This window comes from Sebastes umbrosus, unplaced genomic scaffold (genome assembly GCF_015220745.1).
Source record: "Sebastes umbrosus isolate fSebUmb1 unplaced genomic scaffold, fSebUmb1.pri scaffold_114_arrow_ctg1, whole genome shotgun sequence".
Lineage (NCBI taxonomy): Eukaryota > Metazoa > Chordata > Actinopteri > Perciformes > Sebastidae > Sebastes > Sebastes umbrosus.
The window spans coordinates 15,001-28,272 of record NW_023618449.1 but is presented as its reverse complement, the minus strand read 5'-3'; the positions used below and the strand labels follow the sequence as shown (position 1 = coordinate 28,272).

At 42.2% G+C, this 13,272-nt stretch overlaps 1 protein-coding gene across 1 annotated transcript in view; it reads right to left on the bottom strand.

The window, feature by feature from the left end:
• Nucleotides 1–13,272, bottom strand: part of cad (carbamoyl-phosphate synthetase 2, aspartate transcarbamylase, and dihydroorotase) — a 56,114-nt gene that overhangs the window by 29,281 nt on the left and 13,561 nt on the right. The window contains 14 exon segments of the mRNA XM_037762933.1: nucleotides 881–1,099; nucleotides 1,195–1,377; nucleotides 1,917–2,141; nucleotides 2,268–2,366; nucleotides 3,743–3,989; nucleotides 4,629–4,714; nucleotides 6,313–6,477; nucleotides 7,280–7,392; nucleotides 8,072–8,205; nucleotides 9,841–9,965; nucleotides 10,064–10,252; nucleotides 11,037–11,258; nucleotides 11,344–11,577; nucleotides 11,676–11,807. Coding sequence (XP_037618861.1) covers nucleotides 881–1,099; nucleotides 1,195–1,377; nucleotides 1,917–2,141; nucleotides 2,268–2,366; nucleotides 3,743–3,989; nucleotides 4,629–4,714; nucleotides 6,313–6,477; nucleotides 7,280–7,392; nucleotides 8,072–8,205; nucleotides 9,841–9,965; nucleotides 10,064–10,252; nucleotides 11,037–11,258; nucleotides 11,344–11,577; nucleotides 11,676–11,807 — 2,373 coding nt within the window.

Genomic DNA, 13,272 nt, shown 5'->3' with positions numbered 1-13,272 from the left:
CATCATTATGTTCATTAACTGAGACTGGGCTATAACTAACATCATTATGTTCATTAACTGAGACCAGGCTATAACTAACATCATTATGTTCATTAACTGAGACCAGGCTATAACTAACATCATGATGTTCATTAACTGAGACCAGGCTATAACTAACATCATTATGTTCATTAAATGAGACCAGGCTATAACTAACATCATTATGTTCATTAAATGAGACCAGGCTATAACTAACATCATTATGTTCATTAAATGAGACCGGGCTATAACTAACATCATTATGTTCATTAACTGAGACCAGGCTATAACTAACATCATTATGTTCATTAAATGAGACCAGGCTATAACTAACATCATTATGTTCATTAAATGAGACCAGGCTATAACTAACATCATTATGTTCATTAAATGAGACCAGGCTATAACTAACATCATTATGTTCATTAACTGAGACCGGGCTATAACTAACATCATTATGTTCATTAAATGAGACCAGGCTATAACTAACATCATTATGTTCATTAAATGAGACCAGGCTATAACTAACATCATTATGTTCATTAACTGAGACCAGGCTATAACTAACATCATTATGTTCATTAACTGGACTGTCTGGATCTGGATGCTTCACTCCAAAACATCAGCAATCTAGCAAGCACACCAACTTCAAACAACAAATAAGGTCACGGCTCAACATGAAAACACCTCCGACCTACCAACCAACAACGGAAATGTTCAAATCTATTCTGAACATTATTAGAGCCTGATGGTACTTATGGTGTGTCTGATCTACGTGAACATTATTGGGACCAACAGCCTGTTGGTATTGATGGTGGTCTGATCCACATGAACATGGCAGAACTTCCAGAACGATGCTCACCTTGGCTATCAGCTGCAGGTTGAACGGTCCGGTGACCTGCAGCTCCTGGCCGATGGCGTGGACGATCATCTTGATCCTCTCCATCGTTTTCTGATTGAGATCCTGGGGCGGTGTCACCAGAGTGGCGTCACCAGAGTGAACGCCAGCGTTTTCCACGTGTTCAGACACGGCGATGGCCATCACTACACCGTCACAGGCAACGGCGTCCACGTCTATCTCCTGGAATGGAATGGAATGGAATATGTCCTTGGTGACTTGATTTTCTGAAGGTCATATTGTCACAGATAATCTTAGAGCTCAACTTGTGTTCTAACCTTGGCCTCCTGTATGAACTTGGAGATGACAACGGGGTGTTCCTTGGACACAGCTACAGCGTTCGTCAGGTATTTCTCCAGGTCACTGTCGCTGTAGGCGACGTTCATTGCCGCTCCGCTGAGAACATAGGAAGGACGAACCAAGCAGGGATAACCCACCGTCTCACAGAACTTCACAGCAGACTGGAGACAAACAGAAACGGGGAAACAGACGTAAGGATTCACAAATTAATCACATTTTATCTGTTCTAAATGAACCTTAAAGGAGATTAGTCCAGTATTTAATCCTCTTATCAACATGGGAGTGGACAAATATGCTGCTTTATGTAAATGTATGTATATATTTACTATTGTAAATCAATTAACAACACAAAACAATGACAGATATTGATCCAGAAACCCTCACAGGTACTGCATTTAGCATAAAACAATATGCTCCAATCATAACATGGCAAACTGCAGCCCAACAGGCAACAACAGCTGTCAGTGTGTCAGTGTGCTGACTTGACTATGACTCGATCATCATAAAGTGGGTGTGTCTGTAAAGGGGAGACTTTAAAACCTATAAAACTGAGCCGCTACAACCTAAAAATCACAAGTTGAGCCTTCGTGTCAGAGAGCTCCTTTTACCCTGGTATCTAACTGGTGATGAGAATCGTGGTATCTAACCGGTGATGGCGTAGACTACTGAGACCTCTCTATCATAAACCCAACTGTGGTACCTCCATGTCGGAGAGCTCCTTCCACTGCGGCTGGCTGATTCCGATGGTGTCCAGCATTCGGGAGAATTTGAACCTGTTCTCGGCGCAGTCGATGAACTCGGGCGACGTTCCCAGGATGCGACACTGCTGGCGGTGCAGCGACATGGCGATGTTGTTGGGCAGCTGGCCTCCCATAGAGAGGATCACGCCCTCTGGGTTCTCCCTCTCATAGATATCCATCACCACCTGAGGTATGTTCATATATGCACATCATACAACATAATATAATGATATAATATATTATAAACATTATGTATGTACGGTTAAATATTTATTAGTGACATTAGTTATTTATTAGTGGGAATATCTTACCTCAAAAGAGATCTCATCAAAGTAGAGGCGGTCACACATGTCGTAGTCGGTACTGACCGTCTCTGGGTTGTAGTTCACCATGATGCTCTTATAACCCATCTGCAACACACACACAACACAACCAACAGCATGTTACTGAAATTACATTAGAGTTCTCATGTGCTACATAAACACGTTTATATATATATATATATATACATATATATATGTATATATATACACATATATATACATATATATATGTACACATATATATATATATACATATATATATGTACACATATATATATATATATATATATATATATACATACATATACATATACATATATATATATACACACACACATATATATATACATACATATACATATATATACATACATACATATATACATATACATACACATATATACATATATATACATATGTATATATATACATATATATACATATGTATATATATACATATATACATATATACATATATATACATATATACATATATATACATATACATATATATACATATACATATATACATATATATACACACACAGACAACTTAAATTGAATAATGGACAACAAGTGTTACGATGGATAGCTTTGGATGGTGAATTTAAACCAGGGATGTATGACTCAACATTTAAAGAACGGATGAAAGAAGGAATGATTGCGTTTCGTATTGTTACTAAAATTGGAGACCTAAGAAGTTTCCAAGATTTAAAGGACAGATTTGCACTTTGCAACCAAGACTTGTTTAGATATCTCCAACTGAGAGAATATTACAACAAAAAAGTAAAAAGGGAGGCATCAGAAGAAAAGAATCCAGTGGTAGAGGTTAGTAGGATAAATGTTCCATTTGATACTGAACCTGGGTAATAAAACTTCAGTGGTGCTGAAGGAAGATCAGTACCTGGTTAAAATCCTACTCACAGCTGGCAGAAAGGCCGTTACTAGAACATGCCTTGTAGCGGACCCCCCCCCAGACTCAGTCAATGGTTAGACAGAGTACAGGGAATATTAGTGATGGAGAGAATGACTTATTCTCTAAGAGTGAAAGAAGATGAGTTTAACAGAAAATGGATTAGGTATAGACATAAGCGCTGTTTAATTGTATTGACAATACTGTAAGTTATCGGAAAATGTTTTAGTAAGAAAATAACCCTGTATACGGCATCATCAACTGTAAACTGAACCCCTCGCTGCACTGTTGCAACTTTCCTTGTTATATTTGTGGGGTTAAACAAATATACGGTATATATATATAAATAATATAATATATATTATATGATAATAATAATATACTGTCTCTTTGGCTCATAATTAATTCAGTGACACACTCGGTCCCCAATCAGCTGATAAAACAGCAGAAAACAACTTTTCTATTTCAGTTATTAATTATATATATATATATATAAATTTAAATAAAGGAAGCAACAATCTGCAGCATCACGAGATCAGGTGGGACTCACCTTCCTGAGCTCGGTGATGCACCCGACCGCGCACCAATCAAACTCCACGCTGCTGCCGATGCGGTACACGCCGGAGCCGATGACCATGACGTGCTGCTCGGTGAAGCCCAGGTCGTCCTCTGTGCCGTGGTAGGTCAGGTACAGGTAGTTAGTGTAGGCGGGCCATTCGGCCGCCACCGTGTCGATCTGCTTCACTACAGGTAGGATCGACCAATCGTGACGAAGCTTTCTCACCACGAGCTCTGTGCTGCAGGAGGAAAGAAAACAGTCAGTCCTTCTTTCCTCTCGGTCAACAGGTTCTAACACTACTTATTCTATTATTATTCTACCATTATTCTATTATTATTATTCTACTATTAATCTATTATTATTATACTTTTATTTTATTATTATTCTACTATTCTATTATTATTCTACTAATATTCTACTAATATTCTACTATTATTCTACTTTTATTTTATTATTATTCTACCATTATTCTACTATTATTATTCTACTATTATTCTACTATTATTCTACTATTCTATTATTATTCTACTTTTATTTTATTATTATTCTACCATTATTCTACTATTATTCTATTATTATTCTACTATTATTCTATTATTATTCTACTATTATTCTACTAATATTCTACTATTATTATTCTACTATTATTCTACTAATATTCTACTATTATTCTACTATTATTCTACTATTATTCTACCATTATTCTATTATTATTATACTTTTATTTTATTATTATTCTACTATTATTCTACTATTATTCTATTATTATTCTACTATTATTCTACTAATATTCTACTAATATTCTACTATTATTCTATTATTATTCTACTATTATTCTACCATTATTCTATTATTATTCTATTATTATTCTACTCACCTCTGGACAGCTTGTGCTATCTGCTTGTCTGAGAAGCCCATCTGCTTGGCCTTCCGTAACACGTGTGGAGGCATGGCACTCTCATCCTGGTAGGAAGAACCACATTAACAAGAAGTACAGATATTAGGGATGTCAATAATTAACCATTTAACCCTAACCCAGATTAAGCATTTTAACCGATTAACGCTATCGGTTAAAACGGTTAAAAGAAATATTAATAATTAATTAAAAAGCTGAGAAAAACTCGTCACTTGAAGGGGAAAAGCTGGTCCACCTTAAGAGAGTCTGAGCGGAAAAGCTGGTCCACCTTAAGAGAGTCTGAGCGGAAAAGCTGGTCCACCTTAAGAGAGTCTGAGCGGAAAAGCTGGTCCACCTTAAGAGAGTCTGAGCAGAAAAGCTGGTCCACCTTAAGAGAGTCTGAGCAGAAAAGCTGGTCCACCTTAAGAGAGTCTGAGCCGGCGTTACAGATACAGGAAGTCGGCTCTCAGCTAGAGCTCGCTGAGCGGAGGAGCTGGAGCCTCGTAGCATTTATTCACCGACGAATAAACTGTACACACACTGCTACACCACCACCACACACTGTCTGCTACACCTACACCTACACCACACACTGCTACACCTACGATCACAGCTATAACACCACATCACATTTACCTGGTTGTACTCTACAGTCATCACGTTTACCTGGTTGTATCCTACAGTCATCATTTACCTGGTTGTACCCTACAGTCATCACATTTACCTGGTTGTACCCTACAGTCATCACGTTTACCTGGTTGTACCCTACAGTCATCATTTACCTGGTTGTACCCTACAGTCATCATTTACCTGGTTGTACTCTACAGTCATCACGTTTACCTGGTTGTACCCTACAGTCATCATTTACCTGGTTGTATCTTACAGTCATCATTTACCTGGTTGTACCCTAAAGTCATCATTTACCTGGTTGTGCCCTACAGTCATCACGTTTACCTGGTTGTACTCTACAGTCATCATTTACCTGGTTGTACCTTACAGTCATCATTTACCTGGTTGTACTCTACAGTCATCACGTTTACCTGGTTGTACTCTACAGCCATCATTTACCTGGTTGTACCCTACAGTCATCACGTTTACCTGGTTGTACCCTACAGTCATCACGTTTACCTGGTTGTACCCTACAGTCATCACGTTTACCTGGTTGTACCCTACAGTCATCACGTTTACCTGGTTGTACCCTACAGTCATCACGTTTACCTGGTTGTACCCTACAGTCATCACGTTTACCTGGTTGTACCCTACAGTCATCACGTTTACCTTGTTGTACCCTACAGTCATCACGTTTACCTGGTTGTACCCTACAGTCATCACGTTTACCTGGTTGTACCCTACAGTCATCACATTTACCTGGTTGTACCCTACAGTCATCATTTACCTGGTTGTATCCTACAGTCATCACATTTACCTGGTTGTACCCTACAGTCATCACGTTTACCTGGTTGTACCCTACAGTCATCACGTTTACCTGGTTGTACCCTACAGTCATCACGTTTACCTGGTTGTACCCTACAGTCATCACGTTTACCTGGTTGTACCCTACAGTCATCACGTTTACCTGGTTGTACCCTACAGTCATCACATTTACCTGGTTGTACTCTACAGTCATCACGTTTACCTGGTTGTACCCTACAGTCATCACGTTTACCTGGTTGTACGTCTCCAGCAGCCGCTCGTGGTCAGCGATGTTCTTCATCTTGTGCAGGAACCAGCGGTCGATCTTGGTGAGCTCGTACAGCTGGTCCACCGTGTAGCCGGCTCTGAACGCCGACGCCAAAACAAAAATACGCTTATCTGTAGGCGTCTGCAACTCCTGGTGAGCAGAGGGATCACATGTTTTAACCATCGTTGTGCTACTGGAGTTATTTATAGTAATAGTTAATGATAATATTAAGATTAAACACAGACCCAGTAAGACTTGAAAAGTATCCTCTAGTATAGTAGTATAGTATCAGTATCATCCTATAGTAGTATAGTAGTATAGTATCATCCTATAGTAGTATAGTAGTATAGTATCAGTATCATCCCGTAGTAGTAGAGTAGTATAGTATCATCCTATAGTAGTATAGTAGTATAGTATCAGTATCATCCTATAGTAGTATAGTAGTATAGTAGTATAGTATCATCCTATAGTAGTATAGTAGTATAGTATCAGTATCATCCCGTAGTAGTATAGTAGTATAGTATCATCCTATAGTAGTATAGTAGTATAGTATCAGTATCATCCTATAGTAGTATAGTAGTATAGTAGTATAGTATCATCCTATAGTAGTATAGTAGTATAGTATCAGTATCATCCTATAGTAGTATAGTAGTATAGTATCATCCTATAGTAGTATAGTAGTATAGTATCAGTATCATCCTATAGTAGTATAGTAGTATAGTATCATCCTATAGTAGTATAGTAGTATAGTATCAGTATCATCCTATAGTAGTATAGTATCATGCTATAGTAGTATGGTAGTATAGTACCAGTATCATCCCGTAGTAGTATAGTATCATCCTATAGTAGTATAGTAGTATCAGTATCATCCTATAGTAGTATAGTAGTATAGTAGTATAGTATATCCTGATCACGTAAGGATTACAGATACAACTGCTTCTTCTTGGTTTACCTTGTCAGAGACGGGCTTGATGGTGTGATCAAAGCCAACACAGTTCTCATCCACCATCCTCAGAGCTTTCTGGAAGGCCTCCTCAAAGCTGCGGCCAATAGCCATCACCTCACCTGTCAGGAAGAGTACAGGTGAAGATCTACTTATTGACACTGCTGTTTTGTGCTAATCAGGGGCCAAAGTAGGCCGGTCCGGTCCGGTCCGGTCCTCCGTACCACGAAAAGATTCAGTGCCTATAGCAGTACCAGGAAGAGAGGACAGCAGCTGCCTGTTAAAACCCCTCAACTACCCGTCACTCACCATCTGCTGACATCAGGTCAACATCGCCTGTACAACGTCAATGATGTCAAGTGTTTCTAGTTTCTTTCTCCACCATACAGGCATTGAATCATGTGTTCAGGGATGATGAAGCTGGGGGGGAACAGTAGCCTAGTAGTACCGGCAACAACTTCAATCTACTGTCACCCCTGGTTGGTGCTACTGTGGTTTAATAGAGACCAGGGTGAGGTTCAATTCATCTCAATTCAATTTAGTTTTATATAGCGTCAAATCACAACAGAAGTTATCTCAAGACGCTTTATATATAGAGCAGGTCTTAGACCGTACACCATAGTACACCATAGTTTAGAGACCCAACAAGAGATCCCATCGTTCACATCTCATCATCAAACACGGATTCCTCTTCCAGCACCAACGCGTTTCATCACGTTTCATTACGTTTCATCACGTTTCATTACGGCAGAAACGTGTTGAAAATGATAATAAATGATAATAAAATTCAGGTTTTCTTACCAACACTCTTCATGGAGCTGCCGATCTGGGTAGAAACCCGGAGGAACTTGCTGAGATCCCAGCGGGGCACCTTCACCACACAGTAGTCCAAACTGGGCTCAAAGTTTGCTGTAGTCGAGTTGGTAACCGAGTTCCTACAGAAAATATAATTATTATTTATATTAATATTAATTTATCCACTTTTCAATACTGAACCACACAATTCAAAAAACAACAGGGCTCCGCAGTGCAACCGTTTTAGTCGCATAAGCGACCAAAAATCTGTCGAGTGTGACTAAAGATTTTCATTTTCATTTTCAGGTCTGTCTCTGTGTACCTGTAACGACCCCGAGACACAACCCCCTAACCCCTAACCCTAACCTGTAACGACCCCGAGAAACACCCTAACCCTAACCTGTAACGACCCCGAGAAACAACCCCCTAACCCCTAACCTGTAACGACCCCGAGAAACAACCCCCTAACCCCTAACCTGTAACGACCCCGAGAAACAACCCCCTAACTTTAACTAACCCTAACCTGTAACGACCCCGAGAAACAACCCCCTAACCCCTAACCCTAACCTGTAACGACCCCGAGAAACAACCCCCTAACCCCTAACCCTAACCTGTAACGACCCCGAGAAACAACACCCTAACCCCTAACCCTAACCTGTAACGACCCCGAGAAACAACCCCCTAACCCCTAACCCTAACCTGTAACGACCCCGAGAAACAACCCCAACCCCTAACCCTAACCTGTAACGACCCCGAGAAACAACCCCCTAACTTTAACTAACCCTAACCTGTAACGACCCCGAGAAACAACCCCCTAACCCCTAACCCTAACCTGTAACGACCCCGAGAAACAACCCCCTAACCCCTAACCCTAACCTGTAACGACCCCGAGAAACAACACCCTAACCCCTAACCCTAACCTGTAACGACCCCGAGAAACAACCCCCTAACCCCTAACCCTAACCTGTAACGACCCCGAGAAACAACCCCCTAACCCTAACCTGTAACGACCCCGAGAAACAACCCCCTAACCCTAACCTGTAACGACCCCGAGAAACAACCCCCTAACCCCTAACCCTAACCTGTAACGACCCCGAGAAACAACACCCTAACCCCTAACCCTAACCTGTAACGACCCCGAGAAACAACCCCCTAACCCTAACCTGTAACGACCCCGAGAAACAACCCCCTAACCCTAACCTGTAACGACCCGAGAAACAACCCCCTAACCCCTAACCCTAACCTGTAACGACCCCGAGAAACAACACCCTAACCCCTAACCCTAACCTGTAACGACCCCGAGAAACAACACCCTAACCCCTAACCCTAACCTGTAACGACCCCGAGAAACAACCCCCTAACCCTAACCTGTAACGACCCCGAGAAACAACCCCCTAACCCCTAACCCTAACTAACCCTAACCTGTAACGACCCCGAGAAACAACACCCTAACCCCTAACCCTAACTAACCCTAACCTGTAACGACCCCGAGAAACAACCCCCTAACCCCTAACCCTAACCTGTAACGACCCCGAGAAACAACACCCTAACCCCTAACCTGTAACGACCCCGAGAAACAACCCCCTAACCCTAACCCCTAACCTGTAACGACCCCGGGAAACAAAATAATAATAATAATAATAATATACAATACCTGCCAGATATGAACTCACTTCTACAGAGCTCAGTCATAAACTGTAATAAATATGAATACTAATCAGCTCTACTCAGAGAGTCTGGTTGTTTTCATGTTTTCCTTAAAGTGAGAAACGTACTTGAGTTGTGGCAGCGGGATCCCCAGACCCAGTTTAGCCGCTACGTATGCCAGAGGATAACCTGTCGCCTTACTTGCCAACGCCGAGCTCCTCGACAGACGGGCATTCACCTCGATGATGTAGTACTGCAATCAATCAATCAATCAATCAATCAATCAATCAATCAATCAATCAATCCACACAGAGGTGTGTACTTGTGTAAAGTCAGATAGATCCTGTGTACCTGCTCAGACTCGGGGTTCAGAGCGTACTGGATGTTGCACTCTCCTACGATGCCGAGGTGCCTGATGACCTTGATGGCCGTGTTCCTCAGCATGTTGTATTCGTGGTCGTTAAGCGTCTGACTGGGCGCCACCACGATGGATTCTCCCGTATGGATGCCCAGAGGGTCGATGTTCTCCATGTTACACACCTGAAGTCTCAAGTAGACGGCCAGGTATCATTAGACATCCAATAGTTCACAGTCATCTATAGGATCTATCAGTAGACCTGAGGATAACACCAGGTCATCTATAGGATCTATCAGTAGACCTGAGGATAACACCAGGTCATCTATAGGATCTATCAGTAGACCTGAGGATAGCACCAGGTCATCTATAGGATCTATCAGGTCATCTATAGGATCTATCAGTGGACCTGAGGATAACACCAGGTCATCTATAGGATCTATCAGTAGACCTGAGGATAGCACCAGGTCATCTATAGGATCTATCAGGTCATCTATAGGATCTATCAGTGGACCTGAGGATAACACCAGGTCATCTATAGGATCTATCAGTAGACCTGAGGATAGCACCAGGTCATCTATAGGATCTATCAGGTCATCTATAGGATCTATCAGTGGACCTGAGGATAACACCAGATCATCTATAGGATCTATCAGGTCATCTATAGGATCTATCAGTGGACCTGAGGATAACACCAGGTCATCTATAGGATCTATCAGGTCATCTATAGGATCTATCAGTGGACCTGATGATAACACCAGGTCATCTATAGGATCTATCAGTGGACCTGAGGATAACACCAGGTCATCTATAGGATCTATAGGTGGACCTGAGGATAACATCAGGTCATCTATAGGATCTATCAGGTCATCTATAGGATCTATCAGTGGACCTGAGGATAACACCAGGTCATCTATAGGATCTATCAGGTCATCTATAGGATCTACCAGTATGTATGTATGTACTCACAGTGATACAGTTGTCGTAGGCATCACGGACCACCTCGTACTCGATCTCCTTCCAGCCTTTCAGGGATTTGTCCACCAGGACCTGGGAGGTGTGAGCGAAGGCTGACGTCACCAGAGTGGTCAGCTCCTCTCCGTTGTTGGCAAAGCCCGAGCCCAGACCGCCGAGAGCGAACGCTGCACGGACCAGAACCGGGTAGCCTAGACGCTCTGCAGCTGCCACCGCCTATAGAGACAAACATTCAGACATTCAGATATAAAGAGAAGCAGGCAGGTGGATGACGGAGGAACGGAGGTGAACATCTCCTCACCTGCTCCACGGACAGCGCCGCTTCACTGGGAGCAACATGTTCGTTGATCTCTTCCATCTTCTCCACAAAGACCTTCCTGTCCTCGGTCATCTCGATGGAGGCCACCGGCGTTCCCAGAACCTTCACTTTATACTTCTCCAGGACGCCCAGCTTGGTCAGCTCCACGCCGCAGTTCAGAGCGGTCTGACCGCCGAAGGTCAGCAGCACGCCATCTGGACGTTCATTCTTTATAACCTGAGAGCATTTATACACACGGAAACAATCACTGGAAGAACCCGGAAGAAGTCAACGACACCTTTTAGTGCTCGGTACCGACTACAGTCAATCCACACCTGAGTGACGTACTCCGCCGTGATAGGCAGGAAGTAGACTTTGTCAGCCAGGCCCTTGGAGGTCTGGACGGTGGCGATGTTGGGGTTGATCAGCACAGTCTGGATATTCTCTTCCTTCAGAGCCTTAATCGCCTGAAAACAGATCCTAACATGAGCTAGAATAACGGCCTCATGGGCGACTGCAGAGCTGAGGAAAGAAACATTCACATCCTGTGATAACCCTGATGACCCTCCCTCAGGCTAAAGGATAACCTTTAACCCTGATGACCCTTCCTCAGACTAAAGGATAACCTTTAACCCTGATGACCCTTCCTCAGACTAAAGGATAACCTTTAACCCTGATGATCCTCCCTCACAGACTAAAGGATAACCTTTAACCCTGATGACCCTCCCTCAGGCTAAAGGATAACCTTTAACCCTGATGATCCTCCCTCACAGACTAAAGGATAACCTTTAACCCTGATGATCCTCACAGACTAAAGGATAACCTTTAACCCTGATGACCCTCCCTCACAGACTAAAGGATAACCTTTAACCCTGATGACCCTCCCTCAGGCTAAAGGATAACCTTTAACCCTGATGACCCTCCCTCACAGACTAAAGGATAACCTTTAACCCTGATGATCCTCCCTTAGACTAAAGGATAACCTTTAAACCTGATGATCCTCCCTCACAGACTAAAGGATAACCTTTAACCCTGATGATCCACACAGACTAAAGGATAACATTTAACCCTGATGACCCTCCCTCACAGACTAAAGGATAACCTTTAACCCTGATGACCCTCACAGACTAAAGGATAACCTTTAACCCTGATGACCCTCCCTCACAGACTAAAGGATAACCTTTAACCCTGATGATCCTCCCTCACAGACTAAAGGATAACCTTTAACCCTGATGATCCTCCCTCACAGACTAAAGGATAACCTTTAACCCTGATGATCCTCCATCAGACTAAAGGATAACCTTTAACCCTGATGATCCTCACAGACTAAAGGATAACCTTTAACCCTGATGATCCTCACAGACTAAAGGATAACCTTTAACCCTGATGATCCTCACAGACTAAAGGATAACCTTTAACCCTGATGATCCTCCCTCAGACTAAAGGATAACCTTTAACCCTGATGACCCTCCCTCACAGACTAAAGGATAACCTTTAACCCTGATGACCCTCCCTCAGACTAAAGGATAACCTTTAACCCTGATGATCCTCACAGACTAAAGGATAACCTTTAACCCTGATGATCCTCCCTCAGACTAAAGGATAACCTTTAACCCTGATGACCCTCACAGACTAAAGGATAACATTTAACCCTGATGACCCTCCCTCACAGACTAAAGGATAACATTTAACCCTGATGATCCTCACAGACTAAAGGATAACCTTTAACCCTGATGATCCACACAGACTAAAGGATAACATTTAACCCTGATGACCCTCCCTCACAGACTAAAGGATAACCTTTAACCCTGATGACCCTCCCTTAGACTAAAGGATAACCTTTAACCCTGATGACCCTCCCTCACAGACTAAAGGATAACCTTTAACCCTGATGATCCTCCCTCACAGACTAAAGGATAACCTTTAACCCTG